The sequence below is a fragment of the Equus caballus genome, chromosome 1, assembly GCF_041296265.1.
Source record: "Equus caballus isolate H_3958 breed thoroughbred chromosome 1, TB-T2T, whole genome shotgun sequence".
In the NCBI taxonomy this organism is placed as follows: domain Eukaryota; kingdom Metazoa; phylum Chordata; class Mammalia; order Perissodactyla; family Equidae; genus Equus; species Equus caballus.
In genome coordinates this window covers 36,058,475-36,073,551 of record NC_091684.1, presented here as the reverse complement: position 1 = coordinate 36,073,551, position 15,077 = coordinate 36,058,475, and the positions used below count along the sequence as shown (strand labels likewise).

Here is a 15,077-nt window from a genome sequence, read left to right as displayed (position 1 = left end):
AATGCTTCTATGAACATGGGTGGGCAAATATCTGTTCAAGATCCTGCTTTCAGAAGAGGAATTGCTGGATCATAAGGTAACTCTATGCTTAATTTTTTTAAGGAACTGACCCTGGCATTTTTTTTCCTGTTATATTTCCAGAGTCAGTTCTTATCATCTATTTGAACAGTTTATTTTGTCTCTCCGACGTACTATCTACATTCATGCTAAACCACCTCTCCTTGCTTGTTCCCTCTTTCATTTACCAAGCTATTCAGAATTATGATCTTATGTGCCACTGCAGTGATTTTCCCCAAAGCACAAAAATTGGACCTCACTCCTTGGAACAAACTACCATTTTCCAAATCATAAGGTGTATTAGTTAAAACAGTAAGAAACTAACTTTTTTGGGGGGAAAAAAAGCAGTCTTTCAAATCAGTACCAAGATACCAGCCTGGTATGAATCAGGTAGGAAAAGAGGGTTCCTGATCTACAAACGTCTCCCTTAAGAGCATCTCTGCACTGCAAACTGTAGTGGAAATCAGAGCCCCTGGAGGTCACCATCTGCCACCACTGAGATGATGGAGATCTTGGACTCTCTCTTGTTAACGGGACAGCTAGAAACCACCTCTCTTCTACTTTCATCTTCCTTCTTCTTTCTTGACCCCAGAACTATGGGGCGTGCCCTGTCCCCCGCGTTGTGGTTACCTGGCATCATAGTGAGAGCTCCTGTTCTCACTGGAGGATTGAACCCCTTCAGAAGCAGAAGAATTTCAGTTGGAATACTGCATGATTTTGCAAACAGAAGCAGTGCTCTTTTCTATCTAGCCAACAAGTCTGTGTCCACTCCATCTCCCAGCTACCTCAAAATCAACCCTCGCTCCCTGCCTCCTCTGCCTTGGTTTAGAAACTCACCTGGACCACCGCAACAGGATCTGAGCTGACCTCTTGCACACTCAGGAGTTCTCCCCACCCTTCGCACAATGGGAGAAATCCAGTTCTCACCAGCTCAATGTCACTGTCACCAGAGTCTTGAAATAACGATGCTCAGAAAAGAACTTCACCACTCCACACCTGTGCTGGATGGAGCTGCAACAGAGCCGTGTCTGCTTGCTTGTAGCCTGGTCCACACTTTCTTTTCCTCTTGCTTTTTATATTTGCATGGCTCTTGTTTGTTTAGCAAATCAGAAGATATCATTAATATATGAAAGTCAGCAGCAGAGGGAAAGGAAGTTAAAGGGAATAAACTGCAAGACCAAAATCATCCCATCACCCTTTAGTCACCTGAGTCAAGGCTGGTGTGGTGCGCATTTTCTTCTCCCTCTCTTCTCTCCTTTGAGGATGGTGTTGGAAGTGATGTAGTCCAGGCACTTCTTGCCCAAGGTACTTCTTTCTTCCTTACACTTCCTAGCCACCATGGTCACCATTTGAAGAGGAGGACTCTTCAAACCTTCTGCACATCTAAATCTCAGAACACAATTGTGAAACTGCAATTGATTTCCAGATGTTTGGAGAAGCTTCCTAGTTCTTGCTTTATGATCATGTTCTGCCACCCTCACCAGCCCTCCCTACAATTTCCTCACTAAAACATCACCATCAACAACAATAAAATCAGTTGCATATATTTTTGTAAGCAGCACTAAATTCTTTTCAAGACGAGACGAAGGTATGTTAATCAAGTTAGAATTCAGGTAGTCATTTGTCCCAGTTTGCCTAGGACAGTCCCAGGTTATGCCTATTGCCCTGCATAACTTTTAGAAGAGCTCCTGGTTTCACTCTAAAAGAAAAGGAGTGGAGAAGTGCTGGAGTAGAGAGGGCCCTGGTTCCTGTGAGGAGGGCGGAGAAGTGGGAGAGGGCAAAAAAATAAATACTAAAATTAAAAACGAAGAAACAGGGTTCCAATTTAGAGGATAAATTATACGTTCACTCTAGTTAAAAATACACCTTGATTTTCCAGTAAAGTGCTTTCTAAGTGATGCTGTGCTCTTGACCACATTATTGCACTTTATTTGAATAACTCTGCAAATTTGGGAGAAAAACATTTTACCTCTATTAATTAAATGAAATAACCAAGGTTCCAAGTAGTACAGATGGTGACTGTCCGAGGTCACACACTCAGGGACAGAACCAGAGCCAGAACCCAGGACTTCTGACTTCAAGTTCAATATTGTTCAGCTGTGGACCACTCCGTGCAAATGTCTGAATAAAGGCAAACTTCCTTCTCCTGTTTGGTAATCTGCTTGAGCTTGGCCCTTGACGAATTTAGATAGGTTCTTCCTTGCCCAGAGACTGTCCTTCCACATTAAAACAAGGAAAGAGATGAAAGAAGAATTATGTAAACATGAAGAGGCTATTAGCAAATCCTGGGGCCAAATGACATACATCTTTGATTATACCACGTGTAATTACATCCGATTATTGGAATCTTACATCTAACCAAATTAAGATGTCTCAGTTAACACCCGGAAGGAAGGAAGGAAGGAGGAAGGCAGGCAGAGAAGATCAACAATGAACGCCCACCTTTACAAAGAATATATAAATAGGCTCCGGCCCAGTCTTATAGATATATTCTCCCTATGGTTACATGCTAATCTTTTTTTTTTAAACCTAAAACCAATAAGATTGTACCCTCCTTGGATAAGTGGCAACGAGACAACAGGGGGAAACCCAAGATCCTTAAGGACAGGCACAGCGGTTGGCAAGCTCTCCAGAATATCCCAAAAGAGCTGAATGCGGCGCCACACCAATCAATAACGGCACACCCTCCTGACCTCCTGACGGCTTGTCCCAAGAGGAGGCCACGGGACCCGCGGGCGTCCCTCCCACTCTGCAGTGACAGAAAGGGTCCAGTGTGCCTTGGGAAGGATGACTCCAAACCCCCGGCCAGTCTAGCCGGACCGCAGCAGAGGGCTGGACGCCTTCGGGCCAGCTGTGGGCACCGCAGCCTGACCAGAGAGGCGGCCGCCTCCCCCTGCGCAGGAGGCTCGGGGAGCTGTAGGTACGAGGGCAGCAGAGGACGAGCGCGAACCGCGTGGGGGGGACCGCGCGCGCATGCGCCCTGCCGCCGCCGCCGCGGCCGGAAGAGCCGAGCAGCCCAGCAGCTGCTGTCGGCGCCAGACGCCGCGGCGGCCGCGGAGAGAGCGCTGGCCGCAGGATGCGGCCCCTGGACGGTACCGGGGCCGCCGAGCTGCCGGAGGCCGGGCTCGCGCTGACGGACGATGCGCCCCCGGGCGCGAGCGAGGAGCCTGCGGCCGCCGAGGCAGCGGAGACGGCCGCTCCCGGCAGGTGCTGGCTGTGCCGCTCCTCGCCGTGCGGCTCGTGCGCGCAGCCGGGTGAGTGCGGGGTGCGGACCCGGGCGCGGGTCTCACTCGTGGGGGGCCCGGCGGGCGCCAGCGGGCGGGGTCCCCGCAGCTGCGGCCGGGGGCGCAGTGCTGGCCGCGCCCTTATCCCCACCCTGCCCAGGGCTCGGGAAAACCCTCGAGCTGTCACCTGGGGGGGCTGCGAAGCAGAAGCCCCCTGCGCCCCTGCCGGCGCAAAGACCGGAGAAGTTTCTGATTGTGCTTGGAAACCATTTGGGATTCGAAAACTGTTCCTATAATTAAAGTGTTGCCGGCAGGGCCATGGAGTCAGGTTGCAGTTCCGTGCGCCCTGCTGGAGGTCGGAGGTTGGGGGCTAACCATGAAAACGGATCTCGCTGTGAACTGTGTCCCCCAAAGAGGAAGTTGAAAAGCATCCAGTATAGAAAATGTTTGTCCCAGAGTCTTAGAATCTTGGGAAGGCAGAGTTGAGTGGGACCACTGGTTCTGAAACTTTTTCGGTTGGGAGGACTTTTTTTTGCAACTGATGCAAAACCAAACAGAGGCAGGAACTTACTTACATGGTTAAGAGGTTCACTGACCCATCCCCAAAGCCAAGGACCTTGTGTGGAAAACCTTTGATCTTGTTCAACCTCTTCTTTCCACAAATGAGGAAAGTGAGGCCCAGGGAGATGAGGGCTTTGGGGGTTTTTTGTTTGTTTTATTTTCCCCAAGAATTGGCATGTGTGGGCGAGACAGGGCGCGGGTCCAGGCAGCACCAGGGTTAGGATCTCAGCTTGCCAGAGACCCAGCCCAAGGCCTTTTCTACTGGCCACAAACACATTCCTCCTTGAACTTCACCACCCACTTGGAGCAGCTTTCTGGAAGAAGAAGGAAATAGGCAGATCTCCTTTCAAGACGAAGTTACACAGTCTGCACCACCTCATCCTCTGGGTCATCTCCTCTAAGTGTGTCCTGGCATTTCTGTGCCTCCTACCTCACCCCACTTTTCCCTCCTCCCTGTATGCACTTTCTCCAATTCAGAGAGCTAAACCCCAGGAAGATGACTTTTGCCCCATTTTTCTCCTAAATGCTAACAATCATTTATGCATAAGCTAGAGCCTCTTGAGCAGGGGTTACCCCAAGCTGGGTTGCAGCCTTTGAAGAGGTCAGTTTCTCACCTTATCACCCTATGGCTGAATGTCATTCTAGTGGAATGCCGAATCAGTCCTTACAGACTCTTAAATGTTTCCCCTGTTTGTGAACTGAAGAGGAATATATGCTCAGGTAGCATGTGGCAAAATGACAAGCCTGTATAAACAGTTTGCACCTAAGAATCTTGTGGGGTCTTTTCACTTCAAAGACAGTTGCTAACAATAAGACTTAGTAATAGTTATTGTAAGGTGACTAGATAATATCCCCCAAACAGGATTGCCATAGAAACACTTTAAACCACTGTACTGTTGCCACTGAACTTTGTGACAGTATCATTTTAGCCTCTTGATCCAACTGGTTATCTCAGCAAAGCTCACTTTCAAGTTCAGGTTGAAACTGTGACCCTTTTTTCTTACATTCTTGGATAACCTTCACAGACAGCATACAGCTATCCTAAGACATCTATTTCTTTTCTTGAGGGACAGTGTGAATCTTAGACTGAAGCAAGGAGAAGACGTTGTCTTCGGTCTGTGGCTCACATCCCCCTGAGCGTGCGAGTTCTCTAGCGTAGCAGTGGTTCTCAAACTAGTGGAGCTTTTTACAGTTAAAGATCCTGTTTCCATGGGTTTAGGGTAGGGCTTGGGAATTGAAGTTTAACAAGTTACTCAGTTGATTCTAATTCCCAACCAGGCTGTGAATCACCAGTTTAAAGCAGAGGAGAGAGAAACTGAGCAACTTTTCAGTTGTCTGCTAACTCAGGAAATGGCACTGTGGCCACTTAATTTGAATTATTTAGACTTGCCCAATTATTAGATATGCTTGTGGTGGGATATGAACATGGAAGCATATTACATAAGCAAATGCCTCTTTGGATTATGCTACTGTCTTGCTCATCTCCATTGACAGAAGTGAAGTTATTATTCAGTAAGAGACTGAGCTTTGCCTGAGTGGAATCAGTGCTCACCCTCCTTAACAAATAATCAGAGTCAGCCGGGCCCTGTAACAGCTGTTCTGTCCCAATCAGGAAGCTCGGGCCTTAAGTGTTTATAAGCAAGAAAATATGTGAGTGTATGTGTTTTAAGGAAAAAGATCATCAGAGCCAAGGGTGTAAAATTAGTCTTAAAAGAGTTAAAATATCATGTTAAGTTAAAATGTTCTTGGAGAAAAATTTAAAAGCTAAGGTTGGAGGAGATCCTTAAAATATAGACAAGGGAGATGTTTTCTGTCCTTGATCTTCCCGTTCTGTCTGAGGGTGTAGGTTCTATGTATGGGTTGGGTTTCTTTTAAGACAAACTATTTTATTTGGACCTGAATTCTGAAATTTCAGAAGCTGAACTCAGGCTGACCACAGCCAAGACATGTATTTTGTGGTGCTTAACTTGGAAGTCTTGTAAAGCTTCTTTCTCATGGGCTGAGTGTTTGAGTACTGAGTGTACAGTATGTACAGTTTGTTTCTGCTGTATCTCAGCACACAGTCCAGAACAGACTGTGGAGGAGTCTGGCACATATATAACCTATAACATGAGGACTGCCAGCTTCAAATTATTCTCTTCAGTTGCACATCTAGACCAGGAAGAGGTGGAGGCCTATGACCAGAGTGGCATCTTTTACTACAAAGGTCAGGCTGCAGAATGTCCCTAGAAAGACTACATCACCACACTTTGGTCCCAATTTGCAAAGGGTCACTTGTGGGCAAAGGTACCTAGCTAACATGAGGATGTTGAAATGTATTACCTGGTGCTTGCACTTATCAGAGAAGGGCATTTAAAAAAAAAAATTATTGTGCAATACTTTTCAATAGGTGAATAACACATTGTAAATTCCTAGATTGGAATGATAATGCTAATTTTACTACAAATTGCATGTGTCCACACATCCTTCAGCTCTGCTGTGCTCTTAGCTGATGAGTGCCAGTAGTGTTTCCTTCTTATTCTCTCATTGTTTTTGTGTTAGTTTCAAAAGAGAACTGGGGCCAGCCCCGTGGCCGAGTGGTTAAGTTCGCACGCTCCGCTTCAGCGGCCTGGGGTTTCACCAGTTCGGATCCTGGGCACGGACATGGCACCACTCACCAAGCCATGCTGAGGTGGCATCCCACATGCCACAACTACAAGGACCCACAACTAAAAATACACAACTATGTACCCGGGGGGCTTTGGGGAGAAAAAGGAAAAATAAAATCTTAAAAATATATATATGTGTGACCTCAATGTGTGGCCTTTTAGGGAGTTCTCTGCTTACCCTGCTCTATTTTGCTCCCCTCTGAATGCCAGGGGATGAGATGGAAAGCAGGTTCCACTCCTGTCTTAGGCGTCTAAGACAGAGGAAGTGGCTGCTCATACAGATTGGCATTAATAGACTGAATACTTGATGCCCTGGAGAAAGCAGAAGTTTCTTAGTTCAGACCAAGCCAAGAAGTTGGTATTAGATGGCAATTCTAATACAAAACTTAAAAAAACACACACACACACACTTTGGGGTTAGAGGAGTAGATAACCCAGCCCCTGCCCTCAAAGAGGTTTATGCTCTAAATGGGAGATAAGTCATAAACCATGAAAAGTTCACTAAAGATTTGCTTAATGGTTCAAAATAACAAAACAGAGAGCCTTCCCAGATTATGTTGTTGCCTGTGTTGTTAGACTCTGCATCTCTCCATGAAGTTCTTTCATATTCTTTCATTCAGCAAATATTTATTCAGGGTGTGCCGGGTATGCACAAGACAGCTGAGGTCCCAGCCCTGGGGGAGCTCACAGGCTTGTGGGAAAAGGCAAATAATCAACAAGTAGCCATATAATACAGTTATAAACTGTTTTCCAGAAAAGAACACTCTTCATAAAGCCCAGTTCACCAGTGAGATGCTGTAAGATAGCATTTGGAAGTACTTTTCTCCAGCCATCTTGACAAGTGTTTCTTAACGCTTTCTCTCACCGTCTTGGCAAGCTTTTTCCTTCTTTTTGACTTATAAGTGAGGGATGATTTTTCAGTGAGCCAAAGGAAATCCATTTTATAGGGTGAAACTGCATTTAGAAAAACACAGGCTTACATTGTTGCCTTTGACCGTGGTAGTTCATTCTTGGTGGGGAAAATGTTTCCGGTCCAGAGAATGGATATGCTGAGGAGGTAGTATTTGTAGACCATTAGCCATTGACACTGTTCCGTTTTCCTCTATTTCTAAGTGAAAATGAGAAAACATACACTTGGAAGTGAGGACTAACTAGAATTTAATCTTTTTCAGAAGCCAAGAAGAAAGCACCCTGTCCTGGACTTGGCTTGTTTTACACATTATTTTCTGCCTTCCTTTTCGCGTTGGCCTCTTCACTGGTTAAAAAAGTGGAAGACGTCCATGCTGTAGAAATTAGTGCATTCCGATGTGTGTTCCAAATGATAGTTGTTATCCCTTGCTTAATATACAGAAAGTAAGTATTTCTTACCTGCAAAGGAGAAGGTATTAATAAATGTTTGTAAATCTTTTGACCTGCTTAAATCATTTACTCTATAGTATCTGCTTTATGCTTCTCATAGATTTACCAGTTCCTACCCTCTCTGGCTCTGAGTAATGAAGTCACAAGGATCCACCACAGAAGATTCTCTCATAAGCACAAACTGCATGCCCAACAAAGAGGGAGAAAGAGATTCAGTTATTCTGCACCCCTCATTGTGAGAACAAAGCTATCCTTGTATAATTCCCGCCATCTTGTACCACCATCCCTTCTTTCCTTTGGCATAACTAGTATTTGGAAGAAAAAAGTAAATGAGCGGAAGTGGTCGTGTCTCTGAGTGTCAGAAGTTTAAGTCGAACAGGCTGCTCTCTTACCAGGGCAGACAGAAGGTCACAGTAATAATACTTAGCTCTTCCCCCTGGGGCGCAGTGGGAAAGGGGAAAGGTATCTCGAGCAAGCCCTTTTTAACTACTTTCATGTCAGCATCCTCATCTGTAATGTGGAAGGAATGGTATTCTTTGTCCTCCAATCTGCATGGTGGTTGCAAGGGTCAAAATTTATTATAGGGGAGAGCACTTTGTATATGAAAGTATATGAAAACTATCTTTATTCCTCATCCTTACTGTTCTCTCCCCACCAAGCCCCTCTTCCCCTTCCATATGGAAGCCCCTCACTCACCCTCCCCAGGTTAAAATTATGCCTCCTCCACACTGTTAGAACCTTTACACACCCCTGTGTGCTTAGAACCCCAGGAGGACAGACCGCTTGGGTTCCTGGTGGCTGCCTGGCTCTTTCTCTCCTTGGGCAAAGATGCTTAAACTCCAAATTAAAAGCTTCAGTCACTTGCCACTGAAGTCTCCTTATATCTGCAATGTGGGACAGATTCATTAGAATAGTTTCGCTCCATATTGCAAGGATTTGGTGAAAATCTGCTAAGGTCAGTATTGTCAGAAATTCCTGTGTCAGTGTGGACAAGTCACAGTATTTTAGGAAATGATGGGAAGACTTCAAAAATTTCTAAGGTTGGCAACAGACTACTGATGCTACTAACAGAGGCATCTTCTCCATTTTGGAATAAAAGTATTGACGGGAAGCCACTAGAAGAATTTTCTTAAATTCTTGGCACTAATCTGCTTTGATCCATTTTATGGTTCACTATCAAGGAAGACTCTTAGCTTCTCAAAATATGGGCCAAAGGTGACCACACTTTCATTTCTAACTCCAGAGACCCAGGGGTCCCCATGTCAAGCCAGATGCTGCCCTAAAGATGTTCAGCCCTGATACGGATCAGCGAGATACGCCTAGTCAGGAACTTACACAGTACTCTGCTTAGTAAATATTTAATTGAAAAAATTTGAGTAGCAGTTATTATACTTACCTGAATGCTACAGGTTCTTTTTTGGTGTCTTTAAACTCTTTTCCTGCTGAGAACAATGAAAAAGTTGCCTCGCATTCGATGGCTAAAATAAATTTTAGCATTGCTTCAGCTGTTACAGAAAAACTTCTAAGACTGGGAAAGCACACTAGCCAGGACTAAGTTTTCTTATATGGGGCAGCTAAATCTTGAAATTGTATTTATTATAAAAATCACACACCTTCATTGTAGAAAATTTGGGGAAAATAAACATAAAGAAGGAAAGTTACCTATGAGTCCATCTAATAAGGTATAACCACAAGAACATTTCAGTAGATTTTCCTTTTTGGTTTTTTTGAAAGCATATATATATATATGTATATGGGAAATATCTATATTTACTGAATTATAATTATACTATTTATGTAGTTCTCTTCTATTTTTGCTTATATTGTGAACATTTAAATGTCATTAGCTATGCTTCGAAAACATTTTAAGAGGCGTATAATAGTTGTGGACATTATCATAATTAGTTTACTCTATGCCCTTATTTTTTGGTAGGACTTTTAAAATAATGTTTAATTAAAAATTGTAATTTAGGGGCCTGCCCCGTGGCTGAGTGGTTAAGTTCGTGCTCTCTGCTTCAGTTGCCGAGGCTTCACCGGTTCAGATCCTGGGTGCAGACATGTCACTGATTGTCAGGCCACACTGAAGCGCCATCCCACATGCCACAACTAGAAGGACCCACAACTGAAATATACAACTATGTACTGAGGGGATTTGGGGAGAAAAAGGAAAAAAAAAAAACAAAGGAGATTGGCAACAGTTGCTAGCTCAGGTGCCAATCTTTAAAAAAAAAATTGTAATTTAAAAACAGATACCAAGTTCATTTAATATACATTCCTCCGTTTGAATTTACAGAAGTGGGTTTCTAGGCCCCAAAGGTCAACGCATCTTCCTGGTTCTCAGAGGGTTCCTTGGTTCTGCCTCCATGATGTTTGCATACTACGCTTTCCAGACGACGTCCCTCGCTGACGCCACGGTTATCTCGTTTACCTGTCCAGTGTTTACGTCCATATTCGCTTGTATATTTCTCAAGGAAAAATACAGCCCTTGGGATGCTCTCTTCACCGCCTTCACAATCGTCGGAGTGATCTTGATCGTGAGGCCACCATTTTTGTTTGGTTCCGACACTATGGAGATAAATGAAAGCTATTCGGTTCACCTGAAGGGCACGTTCGCGGCAATCGGACATGCCGTGTTTGCTGCCATGACTCTGGTTATCCTAAGAAAAATGGGGAAATCTGTGGACTACTTTTTGAGCATTTGGTATTATGTAGCACTTGGCCTCATCGAGGGTATCATCGTCCTCTTTATATTAGGAGAATGGAGTCTGCCATACTGTGGGTTGGACAGGCTATATCTCATACTAATTGGGCTGTTCGGTTTGGGGGGTCAGGTGTTTCTCACGAAAGGAATTCAAATAGAAAAAGCAGGGCCAGTAGCAATAATGAGGACTATGGATGTGGTCTTTGCTTTTATCTTTCAGATTATTTTCTTTAACGATGTGCCAACGTGGTGGACGGTGGGTGGCGCTCTCTGCGTAGTAGCCAGTAGTACCGGAGCGGCCATTCGTAAATGGTGCCAGAGTTCCAAATGAAGCATCATTGCCAAAATGTCTCTTTTTTTCAAGGTCACCGTCACCCCGTTCAGACACACCACACACGCACACACCTGGAAAATCTGCATTACTTCATTGATATTAAATAAATTTCATAATTAAAGTACCATTTTTGAATTTAGTATGTCTTTAATTAGCTAAGACTAGCCAGTCAGTTGGTCTAGCAATTATTTTTTCAGCAATTATATTTTGTTTTTTTTTTTTTGTTGAGGTGGTGTTGGTAAGAGGACAAATCACTAGAGAAAAACTACAAGATTGTTTATGACTCTAGTATAAATATAGGTAGTTTCTTAAAGTGTATTTTTTGGTACCGATGGGAGTTAGGTGGCGAGGAAATTTTAGATGTGTTTTTAGCAGTATAGAGGTAAGAAACTTAGTGATAATAATGCTGCTATAATTAGTATTATGTTGATAATTCATTTGAAACATAATTCCATGTAGGAGGCCAAAGCTGAAACTTGGAATTGGTGCCTCCTTAGTGGTGTTAATAATGCAAATGAATTAGCCTTATTTTCAAGGCTTTTATAAATGGTTATCATTCTTTTAACCCATATTTGTGCCTTTTCATTTTAATGCTGGAATTTTTCTATGTAAACTTTTAAAAAAGTCTTTAAATCACCAAATTTGGCTAATAGTTTTCTCTTTCAGTGTCATTAGCAACTGTAGCTATCATTCTGTAATTTTAATTGTCCTCTGTTTTTTGGAAATTGCACCAAATTTTTGCTAACTTTCTAAGATTTCAGGTCTTTAAATCACAAGAGGGATTCTTGGCATGGCCAATGTGCACACTTTCATCCTGAAGTGTTTTCCCCTTCACTAGAAATGTGCTTTTCTATAAATTCTCTTTGAATTTATAGTGTGATGCCAAATAAAATTTTCTCAGGATTTCATTAGGTTGAGCTATATGAAATTGCCGAGATTTTACCTTTTTAACTTAAAAAAACCAAAGTTTCTTATGGTTTACCCTAATAGATACCTCCTTTACCCTCTAAACCAAATACTTAGAGGACTTTGGAATATATATTTTGAATACAACTTTTTAAAATACAGTAATCCTATTAAACTTATTTTTATAGTCTTTTTCCCTTTGAAGTTATATGTAATAATGCTTCATATCATATGTTAAATTTAAAGACCCATGAGTCCACGGTTGATTGGCTTTTGTAGTTTCTTGAATAGAAAAAAAAAATCACAGTTAAATTCTAGTATAGTAAGCATATTATACAGTAAGATATTAAACGTCACTGCTGCACCGTTATACTAACATGATGAATGCAGACAACATATTTTATATCTGGAACTTCATCAGGCCAGTACTCTGCAGTTAAAGAGAGAATTTAATATTTAGAAAAGCTTGGGAGGTTGCTCAGGAAGCAGGGTGTAGATGCAAATGATTCTTTGTTACAATGAACCCTTTATTGGTGAGGCTTTGATGGTCTCCAGCTCTTACTGTGTCAGACCTCGCATCTATTATTATCTTAAGCCTGCGAATTTGAAAGATTATAGACTCTCTCCCACCCTTTCATCACAATTCTTCCAAAGTAAGAAAGATCTTGGCTTCTGAGGTTTATGCCTTGGTGAGAAAGGATCTTTTCCAATAGTTCCAAGAGAAAATTTTTGACTTGCTGATCTTCCCAAATGCTTCCCACTTGACAAATCCTAAATGAAGTCTACGTAGGGGAGTCACACTATCATTATAACTTTAGCCTAATCCACAACATGGGAGTTAGAGTTGCAAAAGCATCATTTTGCGAGTATCTTAGATAATTACAGAATCGGAGCATTTAGAGTTCAAAGGTTAGAAATCCTCTTGTAGGAGCCATGCTCCACAGATAGGGCTGTAAAGGAGGGGACCTGCCCAAAATGGGTTTCTATGGCCTTCTCCCCTCCCTTAGTTCCATGATAAAGTATGGAAAGCCAACCACCGCTTGAGCTACAGAAGGTAAATTAACTCTCAGGGAACCCTGTCCTGGTTCTTCACCTTGCACAATAAAAGAACCTATGGGACTTTGAAAGTTAAATCCCTTTGGGCCTGTACACTAGAGACGTGTTTTATTTCAATGGTGTGGTTTAAGTACTTGAATGTCACAATATCTGACCAAGGTTGGAGAAAATGTTTCTTCTGCCAACTTTTACAAGGCACGATTCTTAAACACTTTTATAATGTCCAAGTATATACAAGGATATGTATTGTAACAATTATGGGTGTGTTTATTTTACAAAAATTATAGTTTATCTTGAAAAGGAAAATATTTTCATGAATTGTTTTTATAAGTACTAATAAAATTAATATGAAAGAAAGCTATATTTTGGTTTTTATGATTATAGCAAATGTACTAGCTAATATAACTTATTTCCTTTTTCAATCATGTGTTTCAAAATTCATTTCATAAAGGAGATTGGCCTCCAGCCATTTAATTGTGATGTAACCTGAAGTTTCAAACTGTTTATCTGTCCCTCTGATACTCTCACATCTACTCCAATATCTCTGAAATAAAGGACCTAATCTTTTGTTCCAGTGAGGCCTTCATTGTTCTAGACCCTTCCTTGGAGCAGCTTTGAATGCTGTACTTTCTGTTCTCATAGCTAATCTGTTACTAAGTCCTGGTGTGTCTATCTTCTTATTGTCTTGTGGATTCATTCTTTCCTCACTGTTTCCACTGCTGCCATCTTAGTCTGAGACTTACCACCTCAGACCTGAGTTACCACAATGGTATCCTAATTGGGTTACCTGCTTCTAGACTCTTCCACTCAGATCCTTGTGAGACTAATCTTCCTGAAGCCCTGCTTTCATTGTTACTCTGGTTGTCATGAAACCATGATGATGCCTTTGCATGCCACATCACATCCAAATGATTCCTCTGGCTCTATTCCCACTTATCCAGCCTGATTTCCCATGTCCCAACACAAATTTGATACTCGGACCAATCTTCCCACCAACTCCCACATGTGCCAAGAGATTCCTGCCTCTGTGTTTTCCCTGCTTTCTTTGCCTTCTCTTTTCCCTCTAAAGCCTCTTAGCCTCCGATGGCTCAGCTTGGGCTCTTTGTTTCTTCCACTATCTCCAGCTTCTCCCACCCACACTGGTCTACCTTGGAAGAGTGGATAAAGCATGGATTAGGATCTGATTGTGGTTTTATCTCTGTTCAGCTGGGCAAGTCACTTAACATACCTGAGCCTGTTTCCCTCGTTTATTAAATAGGATCATATTACTTGCCCAACCCACATTACAAGTGAGTGCCATAGAAGGACTTATAGACATAAAGGAGAACAAAAACACTAAGTATTGAACTATGGGTAATACTGTAGAGTTGAGCATTTACTCTCCCGCTCTTCAAAATGATGCCTACCCCAGGGTCTTCACTCCTAAGCAGTCTCACCAAGAACTGTAGGAAGTCTTCTAGATTACAGACCTCATTTGGCTCCCTTCTGCTAGCACAAAATTCTACTGTCGGACAGCTCATTTCCTGGCTGATCTGCCCGTGTAGGGCTGCCAAGGGTCACCAGTCTTTTTATCATATGCTTAGGTATTGCCACCTTTACAGTTCTGGATTTGGCTCTGGTCTTCTGTGAGTATTATGCTTGGCTCTGGCTGGGGGCATGAGCCTGATTCTCTGTGTGTTTCACATGCACCCTTCTCTATACTCAGCATAGCTCTTCTAGCCTCTTATATGTTCACCCAATAAGCATAGTTAGTCTCTTGAGAGTAATCTAGTGGGAAGAGAGCCAGATGTCCTCGATAGCATGCTGGCCTCTGGTCTAGGTGCATAGAGCCATGGTCAGTACTGAGCGTTAGAATTTGGTTATTAGGATATAAGTTGGGCATGTGAAACCTGGGCACTATCCCAAGCACACTGTTATATGGCCCCTTGGTCCCTTACATCAAATCTAATACAGCTACCATATTCACTTAGAATTCTGCAAGATGCCCTATCAGGGGCTCTCTGTGATCCACAAAGAAAGACTCATCCCCTTTTAGCCTATTTGAACACTAGGTTCGGTGCTGGACTTGCAAAACAAAATCAGAAAACCCCTGAAGCTTGGCACTACCCATCATTTCCTGGAAACGGGATGGGGTTTATAGGTGTCCAGGCAGGGCAGGAAATGTACCATAGAAGTCTAGTCCACAGGAAAATGTTCCACTGGATTCCCCAAGGTACCATGCCAGCTGTCAT

The 15,077-nt window shown here is 42.9% G+C and overlaps 1 protein-coding gene across 2 annotated transcripts; it reads left to right on the top strand.

The window, feature by feature from the left end:
* Positions 1–2,827: 2,827 nt before the first annotated feature.
* SLC35G1 (solute carrier family 35 member G1) lies at positions 2,828–13,420 on the top strand. 2 transcript variants are annotated; one of them, XM_023642311.2, is made up of 3 exons: positions 2,828–3,311; positions 7,663–7,843; positions 10,143–13,420. In XM_023642311.2, exons 1-3 carry the CDS (start codon positions 3,134–3,136, stop codon positions 10,879–10,881), a joined length of 1,098 nt encoding a protein of 365 aa, XP_023498079.1. In that variant the 5' UTR covers positions 2,828–3,133; the 3' UTR covers positions 10,882–13,420. The 2 variants fall into 2 exon arrangements, with proteins under 2 accessions (XP_023498079.1, XP_023498081.1); XM_023642313.2 differs by having other exon boundaries at positions 2,896–3,311; positions 7,666–7,843.
* Positions 13,421–15,077: the final 1,657 nt, after the last annotated feature.

Coding starts and splice junctions, on each gene's coding strand:
- SLC35G1 (XM_023642311.2), top strand. CDS start 3,134: ATGCGGCCCCTGGACGGTACCGGGGCCGCCGAGCTGCCGGAGGCCGGG. Junction 3,312..7,662: donor CGGCTCGTGCGCGCAGCCGG/GTGAGTGCGGGG, acceptor AATCTTTTTCAG/AAGCCAAGAAGAAAGCACCC. Junction 7,844..10,142: donor CCTTGCTTAATATACAGAAA/GTAAGTATTTCT, acceptor TTGAATTTACAG/AAGTGGGTTTCTAGGCCCCA.